At 41.2% G+C, this 24,923-nt stretch overlaps 1 protein-coding gene across 8 annotated transcripts in view; it reads left to right on the forward strand.

The window, feature by feature from the left end:
- The window catches only part of LOC116281358 (uncharacterized), a 58,413-nt gene that overhangs the window by 26,155 nt on the left and 7,335 nt on the right, over positions 1–24,923 (forward strand). For 6 of the 8 annotated variants that reach the window (XM_072957963.1, XM_072957956.1, XM_072957958.1 and 3 more), the window contains 12 exons: positions 1,379–1,423; positions 3,130–3,181; positions 12,034–12,087; positions 12,205–12,240; positions 15,873–15,936; positions 17,705–17,767; positions 18,269–18,360; positions 18,745–18,807; positions 19,341–19,403; positions 21,522–21,572; positions 23,417–23,479; positions 24,789–24,851. In XM_072957963.1, coding sequence (XP_072814064.1) covers positions 1,379–1,423; positions 3,130–3,181; positions 12,034–12,087; positions 12,205–12,240; positions 15,873–15,936; positions 17,705–17,767; positions 18,269–18,360; positions 18,745–18,807; positions 19,341–19,403; positions 21,522–21,572; positions 23,417–23,479; positions 24,789–24,851 — 709 coding nt within the window. The remainder of the gene's footprint in view (positions 1–1,378; positions 1,424–3,129; positions 3,182–12,033; positions 12,088–12,204; positions 12,241–15,872; positions 15,937–17,704; positions 17,768–18,268; positions 18,361–18,744; positions 18,808–19,340; positions 19,404–21,521; positions 21,573–23,416; positions 23,480–24,788; positions 24,852–24,923) is intronic. The other 2 variants (XM_072957962.1, XM_072957961.1) reach the window with 2 other exon arrangements.

Raw genomic sequence — 24,923 nt, forward strand, 5'->3', positions numbered from 1 at the left:
TTGGTCACGTGAGGTATCACGTGGGAGAGGGATGCAGGACAGGGCTGGTAAGGTGCTGGTGCAGCAGGGAGTGGCTTTACATCCAGATTCAGAAGCCAAGTACCCATTTGCCCATTCATTCATTCATTCATTCATTCAACAAACATGTATTAGGTACCCGCTATGTTCCCCGCATTATCCTAGGGAATGAATACCAAGTGATGAATGGATCAGACAAGGGCTGATGGATCTCATTTATCAGGTCTCCTGGGACCACTATGTCCTGTGCCAAATGTAGCACGGGATTTAGTCCTAGAGTTTCCTATGTGTATTTTCATTCACTAAAATCAGCTGTCCTTTGGCTAAAACAAAAATGCCTGAAACTTGATTTCCTCATGTGGCCAGTAGGAGTACATCGACCACCCCACGTGTGTAAAATGCATTTTATTCTGCTTGCAACACTCTGAATCTTTTTGTTTTTTCTTCAGAAGATGCTTTATAATAAATAGATTCTCTGTCCTTTTGAGTTGGTTGGTAAAACAACGAGCCTGTGATTTGAAAGCGATGGAAAGCTTGATGGGGTAGCACAATGCCGCGGCCAGTTCTTACTCTTATCGTAGTCAGCCCCAGCTTTTCAGCTCTTCTCTAAAGAAGTCTTTTTTTCTTTTTTTAAGTCATAAGTCTTTCCAAATGCACACACGTCCAAACACACTCATTTAATTCCTGCTTAATCTGTGATCTTTGGAGTTTCCATTATGCAGATGAATTCAGGCATGTTTACCAGTCTTTTTATTTACTTATTTATTTTGTTGGGGGAGGATAAATAGGGGTGTTTATTTATTCATTTATTTTTCTAATGAAGGTACTGGGATTGAACCCAGGACCTCGTGCATGCTTGGGCATGCCCTCTACCACTGAGCTATACCCTCCTCTCTTTGCCAGTCTTTTTACATTAAAAAAAAAAAAAGGTCAGTGACACAAGGACCATCGTAGACAACCAGTGAGAAATGTTTCATTCGGTCCGGTGAGAGTTACCATGCTTGTCCCAGTGTAAAACTTTAAAAGGAAGCCTTTCTATCCATTCAAAATATGAATTTCTTTTTTTCTTCTATTTTTCTTTAGCATCTGAAACTGTCAGGAAAAACAGTATATATTGCTAATATCCATTTCAGGAAGAAAATAATCACTGCTTTTTACAGCAAGCTTTATTTTTATTTATTTTTTTATTTTTTTTTAACATTTTTTTTAATACTTGAATGCCGAATATAAGTGTTGTTTGGAAGACCTAGATTCTTCTACCTTCTGAGAATAATATTAGCAAGGAAATTAACATGCAAGCAGTAACCAGGGATACCTGGTCCTCTGGTCCCTAATGTCCTCATCTTCCTTTGCTCCACAGGGCAGCCCTGGTGAGGAGGGTCTTGACGGCTTGGATGGAGAACAGGTACAGACAGTTTCTCATTCTATTTCCCCAGCTATCCCCACCCTCATGAGTTTGCAATTAATACTCTCCATGTTTCTCACAACTAGTCTGGAAATTTAAATAAACATGCGTGCTCACCAATGTCTAAAGTTAATTTGTGTGTTTGTTCTTGTGTTCAAAAGACAAGGAACCTATAAACTTAGCTCTCATATCACATGTTGCTGTCGGAGTTTTATTTTCACCTTTTACTTTTGTTAATTCTAGTAACTGGACATTGTTATAATGATTGCTTTATTTAATCAGTACTTACCTAGCTTTACCATCGCATTTATTAATCACTGATGCCTTCAAAGGAACGTGAAAAGATCATATGCTTCTTTTGCCTAAAATACAACTTGTAGATATTTTTCTTTGATGAAGGTTGTAAATGCTCCTTGTTTTTTTTTACTCTGACAATTTCATGATTTCACCATTTTTCTTGAAAGATCACTCTTGGGTATACAATTATTTTCTCTCAGCACTTTGGAAATTAATTTCATCCTCTCCTGGCTGACTTTCATCTTTGCTTTTAAGAAGTTATCCGTCAAGGAACTGTTGTCCCTTTGTTAGCAATCTTTGAAAAAAATCTCAGGCTGCTTTACAGCTTTCCTTTGTTTCTCGTTTTCTGCAGTTTCAATATGGTGTTCTAGGCATGAATTTCTTCTCACGTATCCTATTTGGGACTTAGTAAGCTTTTGAATCGGAGCATTTGTGTCTCCAGGTTTTGGAAAATCCTTAGCAGATGATCATTTTGAAATTTTAATCTTTCCCACTTTCTCTCGTATCTCCTTCTGGAAGTCTAATTAGAAATTTGGAGACCTTCTCACTTTATCCTCAATGTCTCTTAGCCTTTCTTTCATATTTTCTATTTCTTTATCTTTCTGTGCTGCATTCGGAATAACTTCTTCAGTTTCTAGTTCACCAATCCTTATGTTAAATGTTTAATGTGCCATTAACCTGCTGATTGGAGTTTTGATTTCATTTATTCTAATTTCACTTCAAGAAGTTCTGTTTGATTCTTTCTCAAATCTGCTTGCCCCCCACCCTTTTTTAAAATATAGATGCTTTTTTTTTCCTTAGCTCATTTTTTGAGTTATTTAAATGATTAAAGATATTTATTTTACATTGTGATAATTGCAAAATCTATAGTCATTATAAGTCTAATTTGTTGTCTGTTGGATCTGCTGGCTTCTCCCTCATGGTGTCTACCTCCTATGTGTTGTAACTTTTGATTGACACTCATTTTTGATGGAACTTTATCTGTGAGAAGCCACTGAGTGGAGGTTGTTTGCTTCTGCCACATACTTGGTGGCACTGCCTCCTGGGACCACTTTAAAATGAGTGATCACCTTGTGGGTTTTCACACCACACATGTCCAGAGTGATCAGGAGTCCTCCGGCAGCCAATAGCTGTGACTCTTCTAGATTCCTGCTTTCTCTTTGTCTAAACTCTAAGCATCTCTCTTTTTCTTTATCAGCTCATGGATGCATGTAAGATGTAATTTAATTTGTTATTTGGATTTTAAATTGTTTTTTGAAGGGAAGATTGTTCAGGGCATATAGTCTGCCACATAGTCAGATTTAGAACTTTCTACTCTTGGCTAGAATGTGAAACTATGTGAAAAAATTTCCTGGTGTGTGTGACTTATGTAATACAGATTCTTTTTGTATTTCTTTGTTTTTTTCTAGGGTGATCGTGGAGTCCCAGGGTCATCTGGAGGAAAAGGAAATGGGAAATCGGGTAAAGTGTGAGAAGATTCTTCTCCCACATCTCTCAGATTCCTGCTGCAGAAACTGACCTGGATAGCTTATTTCTAAGCTCTGGGAAAGCGTCGTCTGGTAGCACTAGTACTGGGTTGGGAGTGAAAGGGTGATAAATATTAGATTAGTCTTTGGAACTTCTACTTAAGGCCTGACTCTGCTGATAGTGAAATGGGTCATGGGAACCAGCTTACTTAACTTTTTGTGCTTTATCATGGGCATCATTCCCTTTTGCTCAAGCTTTTCATGGCTTCCTGTCACCAGTGATGTAGTCTGACGCGCAAGGCCTTTCAACCACATTCTTCACTAATCTCAGTCCAAAAGTGTCCTTCCCAGTCAAACTGGGCTCCTCACTGTCCCCTGGAGATTCCTTCTGCATGCCAAGCTCTGTGTCTCACCCTCACTCAGTACTTCATCCAGGAACGCCTTTCCCCTGCATCCATCTTCAGTGTTTACTTGAACCTCACCTTTCCTTCAGTTTCCACCTCCTCTCTTTCATCCTAATGATGCCCTCCTTGACCATGTCAGTCTGTAGTGACCTCCCCCTTCTCTGCATCTCCCAGTGTCCATTGTTTGGACTATCTGCTTGACTGCGACTGTGCACTGTGCTGGTCACTCTCTCCATGTGAGGGAGGGCAGGTTCCTGGTGTATGTACTGCAACTCCCCCTTCCTGTGCCCAGGCAGACATTACTTATCAATTTCCCTTCCCATGCCCATGTAGACATTACTAACTGATGATGGATTCCAGCCTGAAGGATCCAACTTGACACAGCACTGTAATCAGCTTCTGTTGATTCACTGGATTAGATAAAGAGGGTTAAATTTATTTACGTATGTTTCTATTACCCCTATGGAATTAGAGCAATGTTTTTACCCTTAGGCGTGGATTGATTTCCTGATACATGAAACAGAGAGTCGCAAGACATGACTCTTTATTGAGGTTTAATTTCCAACCTGCAGTTTGTGGGTCAGATTTTGGAGAAGGTGGAGCACACTACATTCCCTTCAAGACTGGAGAGCCTTCAGTTTCCACCAAAATTAGTTGAACTCAGTAAACGCCTGTCAAGTGCTTCCTAGCTGTAGGGCATTTTGGCGGACACAGAGAAGGGTTCAGAAGTAAATGAGTCAAGGTTGACCAATAAAGAGCTGGTTTGCTGGTGCAGGAGATAAGATTTGTACAGGAATAACTCTAATACAAGATAGGATAAGAAAAAGGCTGTAAGAATGGTACAAATAAAGAATCAATGGGAGCCCAGTGACTTGGAGAGGAATCTCAGGTAGAGTGGCCTTTCTCCATCCAATCAGTCAACAAAATTCACTGAGCATGTATTGTAATTTAGGGAAGACTGTAGAATGGGGACCAAAATAGGCATAAGTTCTGTTTCTCAGGATTTGCCTCTATGGGGTGAAACGGATATTAATGAAATAATCATGGAAATAGGTGTAAGATTACTGCTGAGATAAGTACATGAAAGGCAAGGAAATGGCACTGGGATCTGATCCAGCCTGCGCAGTCAGGAAGGCTTCAGTGAGGGAGTAATGATGGAATGAAATTTAAAAGATGGTGAGGGAGGAGGAAGGGGATGTGAGACCAGCCTTCCCTACTGAGGCCCTTTGGCATTTGAGAATGTGCTCAGGGTGGAGAAGACTCAGGCATTCCCAGGGAACACAGGAAATCAAGACATTCTCCACTGAGACTTCTGTGAGAGACACACACACACACACACAGTATTCCAGGTTAAGAAAAAGAAAAGGCTTAGATTAAAAGAACTCAGAGTGGTTTTGGACAAACAAAGATTCCACTTCAACAGAAGTGGAGGGTGAGATCAAAAGTATAAAGAGTGGGAGGACAGTCTGGAAGGGCAAGTTGGAACCGGTTTAATGCCATGTTTTAAGGGTTTTGTTCTTTTCTGCTGAGTCACCAGGTGCTGTTGAAAGTTTCTAAGCAAGTAAGACATGTGTTCAAAGCTACAGATTTGGAAGATTACTCTGGAAGCCAGTGTCTGGGTCAGAAAAAGGAAGGACTACATGTTGGACAAAACATAATAGGCACCATATGTCAGGCCCTGTACTCAGCATTTTAATTTACTATTCCATTGAGTCCCTGTAACAGCCCTATAAGATAAGTATGTCTATTTCACCGATGAGAAAATTGTTTTTAACTGAGAAGTCAAAGAAATTTGCCTTGGTTGTCAATTAAACAGCAGGATTAAAATTTAGAATTAACTAATTCCTTCTTACCATTGTATCAGACCGGGGAAGACGTGAAGAAAGGTCTCCAGTGACATTATGAGGTGACTTCGTGTGGAAACCAGAGAACATCCCATTTCCTGTGTGTCTGAGAGTCAGATTTCAGAGGGGGCCCCACTTTACTATTCTCAGGGCGTGGTGTGTACCCTCCAGAACCAGGTACATAACATCATCCGAGGAAGGCTCCTGCATGGGGGGGCTCTCCCCAATTCTGTGATTCTGTAGGAACTATGGCACAGAGGTGGTACCACTAACAGCAAGGTTTAACAAACATTTTTTTTATTGAATTGTAGTTGACTTACAATGTTAGCTTTAAGAGTACAGCAAAGTGATTCATTTGTACATATGCATACACATATATTTTTTTCTTTTTATATTCTTTTCCGTTATATGTTATTACAGGGTATTGAATGTAGTTTCCTGTGCTATACAGTAGGACCTTGTGTTTATCTATTTTAGATACAGTCATGTGTATCTAACAGCAGGTTTTAAGAGAAGCAACCATTTGCTTTTCATGTCATAGTCTAATGGCAAGTTCCTCCACCTCTCTGGTTCCCTGCCTGTAGCAGTCAGGAGCTCCAGAAGCATTTCTCTCTCTTTTCTTCTCTTTTTCATAAGATCTTGCGCTGCTAGTACTGATGGAGAAAGCCTTCTTTTCCTTACGTGTATTTCTGTGTAGGAGCATCAGGAAGTTGTGAAAAGATCCAGGGTATTGGTGGTAGGGGGACAGGGTCTGACTTCTCTGAGCCTCAGTTTCCTCATATGTAGCAGGTTAATTCTTGAATTGTGAGGCAATGCACATATAGGGCCAAGTGTATCCCAGATTTCCAATAAAAGTATGTTCTTTTCTGTGTCTCAACCTCATCTCTTTGGCAGCTAATGCTTTAAAGTTCACGTACTACATTGCTCTTTTAATTTGAATCTCATTTGCCATTTCCCTTTAGGCAATAGATGAGTTTAAAAAGTGACACTTTTTAAAAATTTGATTTAAGGGCTTGCCTGGGCCACCTGGATGACCTGGTGAGCATGGAGAGGAGAGGGGAGATTTTGTGAGTAGTGGGGCTTCAGGGATTTCTGCTGCTCTAATCCAGGGACTGTGAATTGTTTGCTTGGGCACAAAGGCAGAGGACAATGAATAATTCATTAATGAGGCATCTGTTCAGCCTGTCTTAGTATTGTGACCAATAGGGGATTTGAAAGGAAGTCCATCTTATACAACGTTTGGGCTCTTAAAGTGTTTAGAATTTTAACTGCACTGGGTATTTGGAATACTGAGCAGGCTCAGACAACTGAAAGGGTCCACTTTGGTGCCTTTTCTTTTTTAATAATCATAATTTTCCTACCCATTTGAGCTAAGCAACCTTTTATTTTCCCAGGGAGATCCTGGAATTCATAGATTCACCCAAGGCCCCAAGGGGGAAAAAGGGAGGCATGGACACTAGGTAAGAAGGTCTCCCTCCCTTTGGGGATACTGGTGCCCTGGGAGCAGATGCTGGCTGGGGCAGGAGTCGTGGGCATTCAGGTTGGATCAGCAGAGAAAACCACAGTGAAAATGTATGGTCTCCACTGTCCATGGGAACAGGAGCTCTGAATGCTAATCTCTACTTATATCCTTGTCCTAGCATTTTTGTCTCCTGGTTTATTATTATTTTTTTGTACAGATCTTACCTCCCACAGCATTAGTAATTTACTTTACCTCTTTTGTCCTTGGTTTCCTCATCTCCGAATTGAAAATATGGGACTCAATGATGCCTAAGCCCTTTCAGTTTTAAAATTCTCCAATTTTATAATGATGCCTCGATTTAAAAAATGCTCAGGGTCATCACCCCGCTGGCTTGCTTTCTGTCATGGCAACTGTCAATTGATGTGTATGGGGTACCATCCATTTTTAAAGAGAAGATCTTTGTCTAGTTCTAAATACTAGAAGCATTGTGATAAGAGTCATCACAGAAGGAAAAAGACTTGCTATCTTGACAGAGACCAATTTGTTGAAAGGTATTTTTAGATTTTTACTCCCAAGACATTAAAATGCAAGATTCTGAATAATGACTGAAATAACCCAGGTACCTCCATCCACAGAGTTCATCCTTCCCAGTTTCCAGGAATGGGGTGTGCATAGCAAAATGTTCACAACTCTAGAGGAACTTCCATTTGCTTAGAACTCCTATTTGCATCCTTTGACAAAAACCTTAGGACATCCATTCTCCTTCATGAATTTTGGCTAGTTCGCAACCATTTTATATACGCCCAGGTTCTGAATAAAGTCCAGTTTGTAACAAGATCATTATTACACAGCTATGTGAGAAAATCGTCATGACTTGCTGCAAGAATTTCTCATCCTGTTGTCGATTACAGTTGTTTTGGACCAACTGTGAGGATTTTCTTTGGTGAGTTGAGATCAGAGAGCCATGTGAATTGCCTCAATCAGCTATGGGATTGAGCTAAGGGAACAGCAGGGCAGCCACCCTGAACCCATCCCGGCCCCAGTTTCCTCATCCGCAGGGTGGGACTAGTAGAGAAACCATTTCAAAGTTTCCAGGAGTCAGTGGTTATCATGGCAAGAAAGGTCTTGATCTGTATCAGCTGTGATTTGCTCATGGTTTCACTGCTGGAAAGGAACTCAGGTCTCTAGACAAACTGTCTGCTGCTGCATCCGTCTCGGCACCGGGGGGACCCTCCTGCTCACAGCTTTCCGAGGTGTCCGAGGTGTCCATCGCTGACTTTAGCTAAAGGGTTAACCTTGAACACCGGATGCCTGAATTGTGCGTACAGGCAAAAAGGTACCTGAAACAGCGCCACGTCATGCTGCATTTTCCTTTCCTGTGCTCGCTACTCCCATGCTGAGCTCAAAGAAGGCTCCTAACTAAGGGTTCTTTGCGTAGATTTGGATGATGGAAGTCACTCCTGCCAGTTACACAAGCCTGCAGCTGGTGCATGCTGACGGCCTAGCCTGTTAGGTGCTTTGAGATGAGAGCCCCCTAGGGGTCAGTCTTTCCTCGGTTTTACCAAAGAGCAGATTGACTGTAACCTGGTTGGAGAAGGGGCCCTGATGAAGCCGTCTTTCAAACCACAGAGGAACTTTATTCTATGCCTAGAATTTGGGGAAGGGATGGGAAACCAGTGACGGCTTCACACTTCCGGGAGAATGAAAAGCAATACAACCTTTGTGGAAGGCAATCAGTCAACATATGTCAGTTAGAACGGCTGTTTTTTGTTTGTGTTTTTTAATATGCAAGTGACAGAAAGCCTGACTGGCAGGCTTTAGCTGATAAATGTGTTTGATAATCCAGGTGGGGGCAGGTTTGGTACATGAGCTCAGCGGTGTATCAAAACCCAGTGATGTCATCAAAACCCAGTGATGTCATCAGGGGCTCAGCTCCTTCTTTCCAGGGTGCCATCTGCAGTGTGGTTCTTGGGCTGGGCATTAAGGATTTCATCTCCACTGTTACATGAAATGGCAGCAGGAGAGGGGCTTGCCTTCATCAGGGCACTCCCAGCAATACTCTGTTTATAGCTCATTTGGCTCATTGGCTGGGTCCTGGGCTCCCCACCCACCCTCACCCCATTTTAAGAGCACCAGAGAAAGCACGTCTCTGACAGAAGAGATGAGATTGTCATGATTGACTTAGACCTGTTGTAAGTCAGCCCTTAGAGTGGGGCATGTTGTTGCACCAAACAAAACTGAGATTTTTGTCAGCAAGGAAGAAAGGGGAGGGTTTGTTGCATGGTTGCCAACTGTGCCTGCCATGACTTAACATGTGCACGTCCTTTGACCCAGTCTTCCCAGCTCTAAAAATTTATCCAGAAACATATCATGGATCAAACAAGGTTTTAACTCCAAAGATGGTCAAGGTGATGATTTTTAATCACTGCAAAGCCTACGTGTTCAATGAAAAGGGATTGTTCGTATAAATGATGGTGTACCAACACGATAAAATATTATTAAGCCATGAAAAATAATTTAGAAGACTATTTCTAACAAGGAAAACATTCATGGTATGATATTAAGTGAAAAAAACCAGATTACAAAACTCTGTACTCCACAAGGGGTCCAAATGGGTAGAAGATACCCGTATCTATTTTTCCTAGAAGGATAAACAGCCAGAAGTGCATTTATTTTCTTTAACCTTGTTCTCTGAATTGTTGAAATAGTATGTGATGAACCTGTTCTACATTTTACCTCAACTTTTTATTTTGAAAAATTTGAAACCTGCAAAAAAATTTGTAGTTTCAAGACAAGTGTAATGGACACCAATTGTTACCACTGACCCCGCTTTTCGTCTCTCTGTACAAATACATGGGTAATATATGTACATATCTTGCTGAGTCATTTGAGGACTAATTGGAACAAAGGCATTCTCCTATACAAGCAAAATACAGTCATCACATTTGAAAAATTTTTGTATCAATGCAAAATGTTTTTCTAATATACAGCCCACATTCAGATTTCCACACTTGCCTCAATAATGCCCTTTACAACTATTTTTATTGTTGTCCCGGGACCCAGTCAAGGATTATGTGGTGCATTTCATTGTCTTGGTCACAACCATTGCCCAGTTATTTGTTTGTTCACATGACATTGATGATCTAGACCAGTACACCAGCATCCCTCAATTAGAATTTACCTGATTGTTTCCTCATGGCTAGATTCAGGTTAGCATTTGTGAAAGGAGATTAATCAATGCTGGACCGTTCTCAGTCACCAGGTGGGACACTGCCAGTCTCCCTCATTATTGGTGCATTAATTTTGTCATCTGATTAAGATGGTGTCCACCAGATTCATCCACTGTGAACATACTTTTCCCTCTGTCCAGTGATTAATTTGGAAGATGACACCCTGAGACTGCATAGTTCTTATTTACCAACCATCTTTTACCCAATGATTCTAGCATCTGCCCAAATAATTTCTTTACTATGTTGGCTGCAAATAAATTACTTACTGTTGAAATGAGAAAATGATAACCATTTTAAGAAAGAATCTTTATTACATCTGGACAAATTGTGAGTGTTTTACCTAAAGCCTTCTCCCTCATAAAATCTACTTCACTGTAAAAATTCCGATTATAAAAGTAACACCACAGATATTTGAGAGTACAGAAATGTAAAATGTAGAGAAAAAAATTCAGGAGTTCCAGTGACTAAGAAAACCATCAGCTTACTAGACCTTCCTAACTTGTTGATGGCAAAGTTACTCTCCCTGAGACATTCAGATGAGGATCCCATGAGCTTATTAAGAAATGTTCTACAACAATATAAAAAATGAGGAATCACCATTTTGTCTTTCTCCTTATCTGGATAAATTATTTACTTACAAAATTTAGCATACTTGGAAAGAACAACATGATAGCACAATTTTTTTCTACTTTATAAACTTCTGATAAATATAGTTTTTGATTGTTTTTATGTGATTACAAAAGCATTTCTACCATAATGTAATTAACACATCTCTCACTTCATGGAATATTTAGATTGTATCAGAATTTGATCTGTTGTAAATAACAGAAGAATAGCTTTGCACAAATTGTTTTTGTTTCTGTATTAAAATTTTTTTTTTAATTGAAGTACAGTCAGTTACAATGTATTGATTTCTGGTGTACATCATCATGTCCCAGTCATGTATATATATACACATATATTCATTTTCATATGTCTTTCATTAAAGGTTATTACAAGGTATTGAATACAGTTCCCTGTGCTGTACAGCAGAAACTTGTTTTTTACTCTATTTTCATATATGGTGGTTAACCTTTGCAAATCTCAAACTCCCAAATTTATCCCTTCCCACCCTCTTTCCCCCATTAATCATAAAATTGTTTACTATGTCTGTGAATCTGTTTCTGTTTTGTATGTTTCTGTATTTCATATTCTTTGCCAATTTATGGATTCTTACTGAGTTAGCATGCAACTTCACTGAGTAATTATCTAAAATATCCCTATTTGGGACCCAAGATGTTTTTTTCCATTCTCCTGAAATGTGGACTCAGTTTGGTTTTCTCTGGACACCACTTATTTTCCCACTTCAGACCTTAAATAGGTGAGAGCTCTAGGAAGTGTCCCCATCATGACTGAATAGCCTCCCCTTGCACCGTCTGGTCTACCCATCACTCCACATGTGCAGAGACCAGTCTTCTGTTTCCTTTTGCACATTTTTCAAGTATTAAACCTGGCTTCTTGGCAAGTACATATGACTACTGTCCCAGCATGGTGAACCCTTGCTGGATATTGTTCAGCAAACAAACAATCTAGGGAGAAAATGCCCACAATGTGGATATTTCAGAACACCAAATTAAATCCACTTGCTTCTAGAGGAATGCTGACCAACAAAATTTTCTAGATCACAGAACTGTTCTGTATCTGTACTGTCCAATATGGTAGCCACCAGCCACCTGTGGTTATTGAACACTTGAAATGTACCTACTATAACTAAGGAACTAAATTTTATATTTAACTTACTTTAGGTTAATTTAAATTTAAGAGCCACAGGCTAGTTAGTGGTTTCTGTGTGGGACAGCCCATATCTAGAGGGTAAACTCGGAAATGTGTGGCTATCTAAACCAATCACTTTACCTCTTTCTTGTCAGGGAAGTTCTAATATTGATGGACCTCACGGGGGAACAGGAAGTGTTGGCCCTCAGGTAGGTATAGCCACTTGTTGGATGTATTTTATCTGCTTTTGTGGGAGAGAGAGAGAGGCTGGGGTGAAAACTGGCTTGTTTCCTTCTCTAAGGTCTCCACTTTCCTTCTATCCTTAGGGTCCAAGAGGAAGACAAGGTCTGCCAGGATTGAAGGTCAGTGTTTTCTGGAAAGAGTTACTTCTTATTCCACACATATGGCTTCTGTAAATAGTTCTGTCTGGGGTCAAGGCAGGTGTTGGTTGGGCTGATGGAGGCTGCGTGATCCCTGAGAGGTTTCCATGGAGAAGGGAAAGTTTATATGGTTCCTCTCTGCTCCCTCCCCAACCTGCTGTAACAGTTCACCTAGATTGAAAATAAGCTAACATCGTAAAGAATTGCTTTTACCTCTGAAATAGTGACTTTTTCATTTAAAGAAGTGGGACTTACTACAGGTGCATAAGGGGGTCTCATAGTCACTAAATAAAGAGAAAAGACCAAGCGGTTACAATTTCCGAAGAAGGGTTGGTGGGTGTTATCTGAGGGTGGGGTGGGGCATCTCTGTAGGGGAATCATATTTTACAAAGCATTTGTCTAGCACTTTATTTATATGACCTCATGTAACCTTTCTACAACCCCAGGAGTTATGAGCATCATTGGTTACTTTTTATGGATAAGAGAGGAAATAAAGGTTTAGCAAAGTGAAGTTAGTTGTCAGAGACCACATAGCTAATAAGTAAGTGGTGGAGACAGGATTCAAATCCAAAGATCAAGATGCTCTTGGAAATTTTTGTTCAAAACGAGAGTTACGTGGACTCCTCTCTAATGTGGTTTGGTCCTGCTCTGCTGGTATTTTTTTCCCCCTAGCATTCTCAGGATTTAGGGGTGGAGGAGAGGTCAGAGACTGACTTATGTCATTTCTGAGCCTGGGAATGGCTGAGTGTATGTGTGTGTGTGTGTGTGATGGGTGGGCAGTGACCTCCTCAGAACAAAAGAAGGTGAGACTCCTGTGTCTTCAAACTAAACATGTTGGAAAAGCATGGCTACTGAGAAATTTCAAGTCTCAAAAATGCAAACAATCTTTGTTGACACTAAGTAAAATATGACTTCTCATAAAATGTTGAGGCTTGAAATAGATTCTTATGCTTTTAATTCAGTTTGAACATCTGTGAAATAATGTCTTGAACTATCATTGTAGCCTATTGTTTTTAGCCCCCAAAAGGCAGAAAGAAATAGACTACAACTTGACTAGGCTAAGTTCTGGAGAAATTAAATGGCTCAGTGGAAAGAATTTCTTACTCTTGAATTATTTAATATTTTTGCAATCCTGTGTGTGGTTTATCTAACTAGCCATCGGCAGTGGGTCCTCTGCCCAGTTGGGTCTTGGTTATTTTTGGTTTGTTAAACTGAACTCCGTCTCCTATGTCTTTCCTTTTTATTTAATTTGAACCAGAGCTCAGCCTGTGCATAAATTTAAAGTCAGATTGCTTACTTTGCTATTTCTTTGTTTTCCATTTTGAATGTTTTTCTATTGAATTCTTCTGATGGAGAACAAAGATTTTTCTTAACCTGTCCATCTCTTCCATACACTTCCCCTCAACTCATCCTTATAATACACTTATTTTCTCTACTTTTGGTCAAATCAATTCATCATTCAGATGATGACTGATAAACATCACAAATGGCTGTAAGTGATATTTATCCGTCACTTTTGTATTCCTTGAGTCACCCTCTCTCCCCAGGTGCCTATTACTAGTTAATCATAAAGCTTTTCCACAAAACTGCTAACCTCCCAATATATTCTAACATGTGAGGTTTATTTTTCTTAGTTTCCTCCTTCCTGAGCCCTCTGTCCTCCTGCTCTAATCCGGGCTGATTGCTCTCTGGGCCTCTGCACTGTTGTCTTCTGGGGACAGACTTTGAACAACAATCTTTCATTTTGGGAGCTGGGAAAAATGTGTGACCATGGCCATCTTTAATAGAAAACCTCTCCCTTTAATGCATCATAATCTTGATGAATCCCTGTACTTTTTGCTCTTTTCAAGAATCACTGTAGTTGTTTGTTGTTGTTTCTATTCAAGTTTGAGTTTTTAATAAGAGGAAAATTTATAATTACTTGCAGGTTCTAGAGTGAACTAGGTTTATCCAACAAGTCAGTGGTTTGCTAGTTAACCCAGTGTTGGAGCCGTGGTCATAGGACTCATTTAAGTTTTGAGGCTGTAACTTGCTAAAGATCAGTCAGTATTATTGGGAAAATGTGGCTTAAAGAGGTGCTGAACTCCAGATTACAGTATCCCTTGACCTTGGGAAATTATTGGGTATAAATTAGATGTGCTGGTTTTTGCAAGGTGCATAATAAAATGAAATTTTAAATAAGATCTTATTTATGGAAAAGATTGTACTATGGCAAACAAATCAATGCACAGATTATTTGGCAATAAGGGAAAACTTTTTGTTACTTAAGATAAAATTAAGAATATCATTAATTTTTTAAATGTGCACAAACCCACCGCCCTCCTGCAATTATTTTCCTGTTTGTATGTTTCCTTTATTTGCATACATAATAAAGAGCTGTTTTTAATGTATATACTAGTTTATATTCTGCTTTTCTATGTTTCCAAATCTTACTAGTATCACTTTAATGCATTATATTCTACTCTGTTGAAGAACAGTGATTTACTAAACCATTCTAATGTTGAACATTTAGATAATTTCTATTTGTTTAAATATAACAGTGATGAAAAGAAAAAGCTGTATTACAGGGCTTTTGTTCTGTTCTTGCTTTTCTTTGCTGTAATGATTTCCCTAGTATAAATGTGAAAGAGTCTGAACTTTGCTGTACAGAGCCGCATCATTTTCCAATCTGTTGTACTACAAATGTCACTAATGTGATGAGCAAATTGGCCCACATCTTCCAAACGATTTCAAAATGTCTAGCTACATGCCTTTTAAAATGTGACTCACACTTACGAATCTAGAAATCAACTCTTGAAGAATAGAACAATTTAACAGGAATGATTAGTAGGAGAGCTTCCCATTTATCTGAATGGTTTAAAAAACTTAAGAAGCACAAGTCTTTGATCCACGTATTGCTTTGTTCTGAGCTTAGGGTTTCTTGTCTTTGCAAATCTACAACTAATCAGTAGCCTGGTCAACAGTGAGCAGTGTGAAAAAGAAGGCAGCACTGGTCACAAAACAGGTATTGTCCTCAATCTTGGAATATGTATCTTCTCTGTAGAAATGGAAATATTAATTTGAGGGAGGAATTAAATCAGTTACCAGATGAATTATTTTAATAGCTCACCCTGTGCCTAGAGAGCTAGCTCAGTGCTGTAGGGATCTGTAGGATTTTAAAGCCAGTTTTCTGCTATTTCTTTGTGTGCTGTGTGTGCCTTTGTCCCCAAATGCCACACTTGCTGCTGTGCTTGACATTCTGAGTTTCCTCACAGGGGATAAAGGTCCTTAACACCAGGGACCATCTAGCCCTTAAAAGGGATGGATGGGCTTTTAGGAACTGTTATTGTGTAAATTGGGGGTTTGGGTTATTTAAACAAAGTGCTTTTATATTTAAACAACTAGCTGTTTGGAAGGAGACTGGAAAAGACAATAAGAATGTCCTAAGCAAATAAGTGGGACCCCCCTCACACACCTCCTCCCTGATTCTGTGTCCTAAGAGGACTGAACGCAGACCTTCAGATTATTTTGCCTTTCTCTTGTGGCTTTCAAGTGACCTCTTGCAGGGAAGGCTGCCTTCAACAGGAACACTGAAGATGCCTGGAGAACTCACTGAGTTTTCTTCCTTTCGACAGGGTATGGGGTGGAGAATCCAGCGAACAAGGTTACCCAGGAGAGCTTGGCCATCCAGGCTCACAGGTTGTATCAGTGAACTTGCTTTTAGTGCTCAGCAATATTCGTTTGAAATTTTACCTTCTCTGATAGGAATTTAACATGTATTGGAATGTTCTACGATGCTCCCTGCCAGGGCCTCCCTAAGCAAAATATGTAGCGTCTTTTCTGGGGAGGTTAAATGCCGATGGCTAATATTTATTGAGCTTTTGTTGTGTCCTAGATACGGCCCTAGACACTTATCTTAACTCATTTAAGCCTTCAGTGGGGAGGTTTTATCTTCCTCGTTTTAGAGGGGAGAAATGGCGGGGGAGGGGGGCGGGCTGGAAAAGTGAGGTAAACTGGCCAAGCTCGCACAGCTAGGAAGTGATGGAGGCCAGGTTCAGGTGCAGGCAGTCTAGTTATGAAGCCTGTGCTCTGAATTACTGCCTCTGAAGCTGTGAGTGCAAATTACTCAAATAGGATTTAATTCTTTAAAATTGGGATCAATTTGGCAGGAAAAATCAGCAGAGTGTTTACTGAGTAGCCAGTATACACAGGGCACTTTGCAAACAGGCTGGGTCGTTTAGACCATGAAGGCCAGGGTCTCACCCTGAAGGATTCAGTCCGGTGGGGCCTTGTAAACTATGGAGTGATAACCAGTTCCTTTGAAATCTCCTAAGCATAACCCAAATCTGTCATTCTGTAAACCATTCTGGGACACTTTCTACATTTTTTTTAAACCACATTATTTCCAAGTACCCTTAAAAGGAAAAACTTTGTAACAACAAATTTTACTAATGCATTGAATCGTTCTCCGTAACGTTAAAAATCCTATGAGTGTCAGATGGTCATTTAAGAAAGTTTCTGCTGTTTTGGCACTTGACAAAGGTACTGAAGAAAGAGCTGGATCAAATCAGAGTGTAATTAGAGATGCGATTGTATTTATTTTATGGTAGAAAATAGTGTCCACAACCTAGGGGGAAAGAGCTGAGAGATACTTACGGCTTTCCTCTTGAACACTGGCTCAATTCAAATTCAACTGTGGACCCCCCCACCACTGTTGTGTCCTGGGTTTCTCCTTTGGGTTCACTTTATTGTATGGCTGAACACAGGAGAGCAAGTCATGTCGTGAACCATGAGGGAGATAATCGGTAAAAGCTCCCCTGGATTCTCACCTTCCCACTACGGATGGTATGGGATGGTGATTAAAAAACCTCACCCAGGGATGGAGAAGCCCGGTCAGTCCTTCACAGAGGAAAGCATCTCTCAGAAAAGTGGGAGAAAATCTAAAGTGGCAGAAAAAGTCAGTAAAGTAAGTAAAGTAAAATAGATCGGGGAGAAAATGAACACCCCCTAGCAAGGTGCACAGTGAGATTAGCCCACTTTTCCATGTGTTTGGGCTCTTGATAACATCAGAATGTGAACGCTTGTCCTTAGCCTTTATGTGGAGAAAGAAAAGGTTGATTTCTCAAAGGAGATCAATTTCCTGACAGCTTTTCTCATTCCCCTTTTAGGATTTAAAATTAGTTGGGTGAATTAAAACACGGAAGCAATTGTTAGTGTTTGTCAGATTCAGCTGGAGAGGAGGTTAAAAATATAGATACTGAGGACTCGTGTCCTGATGGAGGGAGTTTGGAGGGAGTGGGTGCTTCAGGGTGATGAGGCTGCTTGATTCAAGTGTGATGAATGAGATCATGGTGGGTCAGAGCACCTTCATTTGTGCCTCCATCAGCATCCAAGATGGTCTTGTGGTACATGGAAAAGAAATAGCTCAATAAAAATTGGTTGAATTTAAATTTCATCTGTGGACCAGGGACCAAGAGGAAGGCAAGGACCGCCAGGAACTTTGGGAGAAAAAGGCTCACTGGGTGCTCAGGTAGGTTTGAGACACTGACAGCTACAACATAGCTGCTCATTACCAAGGGCCAGTTCATGCACCTGCATGTTCCTGGGCAAACAACATAAGGCTACCCCATTTGTTCTGGGATCTGTGGGCATCAGGAATTTCTAAAAAGAGCTGTTTCAAGGAAGTAGCCCTTGATCACCAGCTCCGTCCCCCTTCTACTCTAGGTGTTTGGGGGATATACTGACTAATGAGATTGGGCTTGAGGCTCAAAGGTGTGTGACACAGGCTTATCCTTATGTAGAGTTCAAGAGAAAAACAGTAGTGTAAAGGGGTGTAAATGACTAACGTCTTCCTCAAAATCATATAAGGAAGCATTACTTAAAATCACCCTACTTTTATAGAGATGAGGAAACTGAGGCTCAAAGAGATGAAATGACTCTTCATCTGGATCGTTTAAGTGGCTGAACTTGGCCTCCAATTCGGGTCTTTCTTTCTGGAGCCTGATGAGAGCCTCGCCCACTCTGTTTCCAGGGGCTCGTGGAAGGGTCAGATCAGATGGAGGCAGGCAATCAGGCGCGGCAAAGGAGTATTTGAGAGAGCTTGAAACACCTGAGCAGCATGATGTAAGTCAGGGGTTAGAGTACCTGGAGACTCAAACAGCAGCTCCAAGAAGGCCTGAGCCACCTCTCTCTTGTTCGGGAAATGTCTAGCCTCATAACCGATGGTATTGTTTTCATTCTCATTTGATCGTATTTTTAATTCAGAGTGACTAAAAGTCCAGGCATTTGTCTTCCTAATCTCTTAGCCAGATGGTGTTCTTCCCCTCTGGTAGCCAGATCCTCCCTCCCATTCTTGATATGTGGGGGAGGTGACTTCTTGCTCAGAACACTCTGCTCCTCCGCCCCAAGCCCCCAGCTCAGAGGCTACATGTGTATATGTTGCACTTTGGAAGATGAAATTAATTGTCTAAAACATTACGGATAATTTGGGTTGTGGTGTCATTACAGGGGAATGCTGGGCTTCCAGGGCCAAATGGTTCCAAAGGAAAAGACGGACCAAGAGGAATGAAGGTAAGTGTCACAAAACACACCTTTCCTTGACTGCAGCTTGGGGTCTCTTCTATGAATTATGAGATCATTTCTGGCATGAGTGTCTGATGTCATTGGTAACGATACTGACTGTCCATTACCTCACAGCTGGATAGGTGGATATAGACAAGGGAAGATGTATAGACAAGACATACAGAAAGATGGACAGATAGAGGGTTACATAGATTAGTAGACAAGGACACATCAATAGATAGATAAACATAAGGACTCAAATATAGAGTCATACACGCACCCCTAGAGAAAGCCATGGTAATGTGAAATTTTGTAACTGGCACTGCGTACCTGGGCTTGCTAATTTTCAGCACCAAAATCTTTCCTAGATTTGCTAGTTACCTGTATTTAACAAAGTCTAGAGGAAGATACTGACCTTAGACTGTAGGATGATGCCAATAGGACTTCAAAAGAGTGACTGCAACATATCTGAGGAAAATGACATAACATTGCATGAACTCACAGCAGAAAATTAATTTTGTGTTTACTTTTCATCATACAAGGAAGAACGTGGTATTCCAGGAGAAAGAGGACCACTGGGTCAACAAGGACCAAGAGGGCAACCTGTAAGCCTTCAGTCTTTGTTTTGGATTCCTGATCGAATTTTTTGTTGTTTGTTCTTGCTTCACACAAAATTCTAATATTCTTGATGAATATTTGGGGTTACAAATATGTGACCATCACTAGAGCTGTTGTGAATCCACTCAGTCCAGAGACTCCCAAACTCCTCAGATTAATAAAGAATCCAAAGATGCTTTGGAATTTATCCTGCCTTCTCGCATGTTGTCGAAGAGGGAAGTTCCAAGGACCCTCTTCTCTTTGGAAGACCAAGATGTCTTAGGAGCATTTGAGCCTTTAGGAATACGGAAATGTTCAAGGAAACAATATTTTTCCCCCAGAGAAATAAATAAGACAGCCAATCAGAGTTGCAGACTTAAATTTTAAGAGTCTTTGGAGACCAAGGATGGTCTGCAGGCTATGCATTTTTACCTTAGTCATCTCTCCAAACACGAGAGTAAGTTAGTTATTTCATGACTCTTTCCAATTTGCTGCCTCACGGGAATTAGCTTTATGATAGGGCATAATGTTGTCTTTCCTGCAGCTCACATTTCTGAGATTTCTTTCATTAGGGAGGACCTGCTGTTGTTCTGCACTCAGCACTGAAATTGCATCTGTTGTTAGCAACGAGAGGAAACAAAAAACAGGCCTAAGAAACTTAAACTTTAATGCAGAAAGGGAAAGAAAAGAATGAAAGAATGGGATTACTATCAAGTGTGGCAAATAACGTTTAGCATCTATACTCAACTCAGATGATGACCTTAATACTGTTAAACTTTATAAAGAATCCTGATTTAAAACAATGCAAACTTCTGTGTCCTGACCTCTCCCTGGGCCAGACAAACTGAGCAGCAATGCCTTTCTTGAAGGTGTCACATCAGAGGGGACATCTCCAAAATGCTCGGTTTGGGCACCTGGGGCTGCCAGTGCTGGGGACACGGCATGTGAGAGAGAAGCTGGAATAACAGCAACTGAATCTCATTTGCATCCTTTCCCCCCTGCAAATAATTTATTTTGGGCCATTTTCTTTATCTTGTTTTCTTTCTTTTCTAATAGTTCACATTTTCCTCCTTTAGTTATAGCACTGATTTTTATGGCTTAAAATTTTAAAATCTTTCTTCTCAGTTGACCTACTTGATGTAGGTGCCATCTTTGTCCATTTGGCAAAAAATATCTCAAAGGTTTCTGAATTCACCCTTTATTATGAAATGCTCACTGTCTGTATGTTCGGATGCTAAGGATCCCAGCAGTATGATCAACGTTTTCATAATTATGAACATCACCACATTGACTTCCCTCCCCACTGCCTCCACTGTCAACAACACCATCATCACCATCACCACTACCACCGTGAACCATCTGCACCTCCACCACCACCATCACCACCACCATTAACCCCCCACCAGCATCACTGTTACTATGGCCACTGTGAGCAGCAGAATCAGGGCCACTTAACAAGTACTGTCTGTGTGCCTGGCATCATGCTTTCCATGCACAATCTCACTTAATCTTTCCCCAAACCCTGATACTTAGATGATATTATTATCCCCAATTAACAGATGAGGACACTGAAACTTACAGTGGTTGAGTAACTTGCCCAAGGTCACTTCTGTAATCAGTGTTGGAAGTGGAATAAAAATTCAGGTCTGTCTGGGTTTATATCATAAGCACTTATTCACTAAATGACATTACCTCTATCCTTTCCCCTCCAAATTTGTCTTCATACCTAGAGATCTATCAGCTTGCGAGCTTCTTCCTTTGTTACTTTATCCTACAAAGAAAGCAGGTTTAGCTCGAGGGGAACTTTTGTGCAATGATTTGGCTTCCTGCAACCAAGGTAGCCTCTTGCTGAGGTCAGAATCTTGCTGAAGATGGGGTTAAAAATTAAAGCACACACCCACACAAGCTTACTTATCTCATGGTCTTTCAAAGTTTTAAACCCTTATCACCTCCTAACCCTAGGAAGGCAGTCTAAAGTTTATCCTACAAAGGTGGGATAAACCTCCGCCAAGCCCATTCTGCCTCCCCTGCCTCTTTGTGCTGCTGATTTATCTGTGTTCAGATGATTTTATTGACCAATTATTGATCTGGATGACTCTACGATTCATTGTGTATTATTTTCTTAGGGTCTTTCTGGCCCAGATGGATATGGACGTCCAGGAAGAAAAGGAACAAAGGTGAGGGTTACCTTTCAGAGAATTCTCAACCAAGGACCAGAGTTTTTATTTTATTTTACTAGAATAAGGGTTATTACCCAAGCATATGCCGGAAATCATTTCTATAGGTTGTTTATGACATTTCATAGCTGCCATAGTTCCCTCCTTAAAAAATAAAAGCTGATTTTATTTCTCCCTTATTTAAAAGCCAAACTCCTTACCTCATCTTCCATCTGTGCCGGATGGTCCCACCCCAGCTCCGGGTGTGCCAGACCTTTTGTCCGTGTCTTACCTTTGCAAATACTCTTGCTTCTCTTTGAGATGTCCCTCCCCATTTCCCTCTTCTGGACAATTTGGACTCCTTTTCTGAGACCACCGTCTTCTCCATGTGGATGCCCCACTGAGTTTCCCCAGACAGAATGCATGGTGCTCCTAAATGCACAATGCAGTGTTCCTAAATAAAGCACCTCGCTCCTTCATCTCAGGGAGTGGAGACTCCATCCTGCCAGTTACTCAAGACAGATGCTTCTGTCGTCTTAAATAAGTCTCTTTCTCTTACCCGCTGCACTTAATCCATCAACAAATGGTGAGTCTGTCTTCACAGTCTGTCCACCATTGCACCACATCTCACCACCGCCATTGCCACCCTCTGAGTCAAGCCAATGTGATTTTCCACCTGGATTAAGGCAACAGCCACCGACCTTTTCCCCCTGCTTCTGCCCCCACCTCCTATGGTGAGCTCTCCTTGCAGGAACCAGAGCCATCCTTTAAACATGTCAGATCCTGTCTCTCTTTTACTCGAAGCCTGGCTGTGGCTTCTGATGTCACTCAGAGTTGCCCCACTGTTAGATGGCCTACAAGACTCCACGTCAGCTGGCCCCTCCGTGAGCTCTCTGACTTCGTTGCCTCCTGCCCCTCCCCTGCCCCTCATTCTGCTTCACTGCTCCTCCAGCACAGCACACGCTCACACCCTTGTTCACAGTCTTCACATCCTCTCTCCTCCCCCGGGATGCTCTTCTTCCCAGATATCTGCTTGGCTTGCTTCTTCAGTTCATGCTGGTCTTTACCCAAATGCCACCTTTACAAAAAGCTTTTACCTGACCTCCTTATATAAAATAGTTACCCCCCTTGCCCCTACCCGTGTCATTCTTTATTCCTTAGTCCTTTTTCTTGAATAGCATTGAGCTCCCCCTGACAGACTGTGCATTTCTTCCTCACTAGCAGGTCGGTTCCCTGATAGCAGGGTCTTTGGTCTGTTCACCACTGACTTCCTAGTGCCGAGAGGAGTGTCTGGCACAGAGTAGGTGCTAAGTGAATATTTGTTGAGTGAATACTTGCTTTGTAGTCCGTCTTTGGTCTGACAGTGAGCACCTGCCTCCCAGCAATCGGTGTGGTGGCCCTTCCCTTCCCTTTGGTTTCCATTGGATCATCCATCTGGTTATTTAAACCTGTAGATTAAAAAATGCTTAAGAGGAAAGTTTCATTATCAAGGAGGGAGGAAGAATTTGTAAAACTCAATTACATTGGATAATTGAAATACAATATGTCCATTTGGGAGTAACTCAAGAAAACATTTGCGTGATAATTTTTTTTTTTTCTGGTGCCTATTTTGAGTCTATTTCCAATGATAGCTTCTTCTCCCTCCCCCCCACCAAGGAATGTCAAAGAAAGATCTTAATCACATGACACTAAATAAGACCTTATCTCATTTCTGACACTAGGGTGAACCTGGGTTTCCTGGCTACCCTGGTGCACAAGTAAGAAGATATCTTTAAGTACCTGGCACTCCAGTATGCAGAATGTGTCATTTGTTTGCACTTGTTATTTTTCTTTACACTCAAGGTCCTACTTTTGATTCTTTTAAGGGAGAAGATGGTGATCCAGGCCCCCAAGGAGAAAAGGGGGCAAAAGGAATCAGAGGGAAGAAGGTAAGAACCAAGGGAATGTCCCCAAATCCACAGAAGGTCACATCATGACACTTTCCTCACAGGAATGTACTTCCACTGGGTTAATGGACTTCTTAGCAGGAAGCCTGTGTCCTCCTCAGGATATCCTGCACCTTCCTTGGTCACTCCCTACTTAGTCCTGCTGTCCTTCATCTTCTGAATGCAAGTGCAGCTCACCAAACCATAACGACAGGAAATTGAAGTTGGAGGTTCAGTTATGCAATATCAACCTTAAAAAACCAAAGTTGGGGGCACCGCTGTCTTTGGTAAATCTGAACATCATTTGGAAGGGTATTGCTTTAACAGCAAGGCAAGCATTACCATTTCTGTAAGATTCGTCCAAGGATTAGACTCTTCCAGGTTAGACTGTCAAGAATGTGGCTGCCATCTTGGTGGACTCTGAGTCATGTTTTCACTGTGCTTTTTAGAGAATCTACCAGGAAAAGCCCATTCTGTTAGGTTCAGAAGAGTCAGTCTTAAAGAGCCGCAATCATTAGCAGCCCTTTTTGGGAAGGGTAACCCTGTGGATATCTAGAACTTTGGTTGTTTAGCTGATAAACATTAGAGAGGAAGGCCTTCTGGGAAAAGGCCATGGACTAGTGTTCAGGGCAGAAAAGGGGAATGGAAAGAGGATGTGTACCCTCTGGGCACTCAGTAATTGATGTTTTTATACCCTGGCAAGGACATAAAGAAAAATCTGATCTACGCCTAACTTGGCTTGCTGCTGGCTAGGATTAGCCTGCTCCCTGCTCAGAAGGACTTCTCTCTCTTGTTTAAAATTAAAAAAAAGATAAAGCACCAATTACATGCAGATCACACTGTATCCATTCAAATACCTGTAAGACGGGCAGTGAGTCGGTGGTTAGCATATACTTTTTCTTAGACACTGAAGACCTGAAGGCAATTGGGGAGTTTCTTTTCTCCTGATGCCTGGCCCTCAATACACATTTCCTGCATTCTTTTAATTACATGACCTGGAGCCTCAGCGGAGGATTGAGAAGTGATTTAAAACTGTTCGGATGTGTGTGCGTGCGTGCGTGTGTGTACACCTGTTGCCAGGGGTCAGGTATGTAGGGGGATTGAGAAGGTTCCCTCAAAGAGACCCCCTTCTCTTTCTAGCCTCTGAGTCTCACTCTACTGATCATGGTTCATAAATTGGCTGGTCCATAGCAGCCTCGCTGGACCTTAGATATATGACACCTTGGAATCCCAGAGCGGGTCTGTTGGTTTTAATCACGTTGTGTTCACGGTGGGGGCAGCGGCTTATTCCTCTGGTTTTGCTCCTTTTTAGGGGAATGCTGGACTTCCTGGGTTTGTTGGACCTCCAGGAGACCCAGGCCCTCCAGGACCAGTGGTAATGTGGACTTCTCCTTTCATTTATTTTCAACCTTTCTGTAAAAACAAATAAGGATTTGACAAGAGGCAT

Source organism: Vicugna pacos, unplaced genomic scaffold, assembly GCF_048564905.1.
Source record: "Vicugna pacos unplaced genomic scaffold, VicPac4 scaffold_113, whole genome shotgun sequence".
Taxonomy (NCBI): Eukaryota; Metazoa; Chordata; class Mammalia; order Artiodactyla; family Camelidae; genus Vicugna; species Vicugna pacos.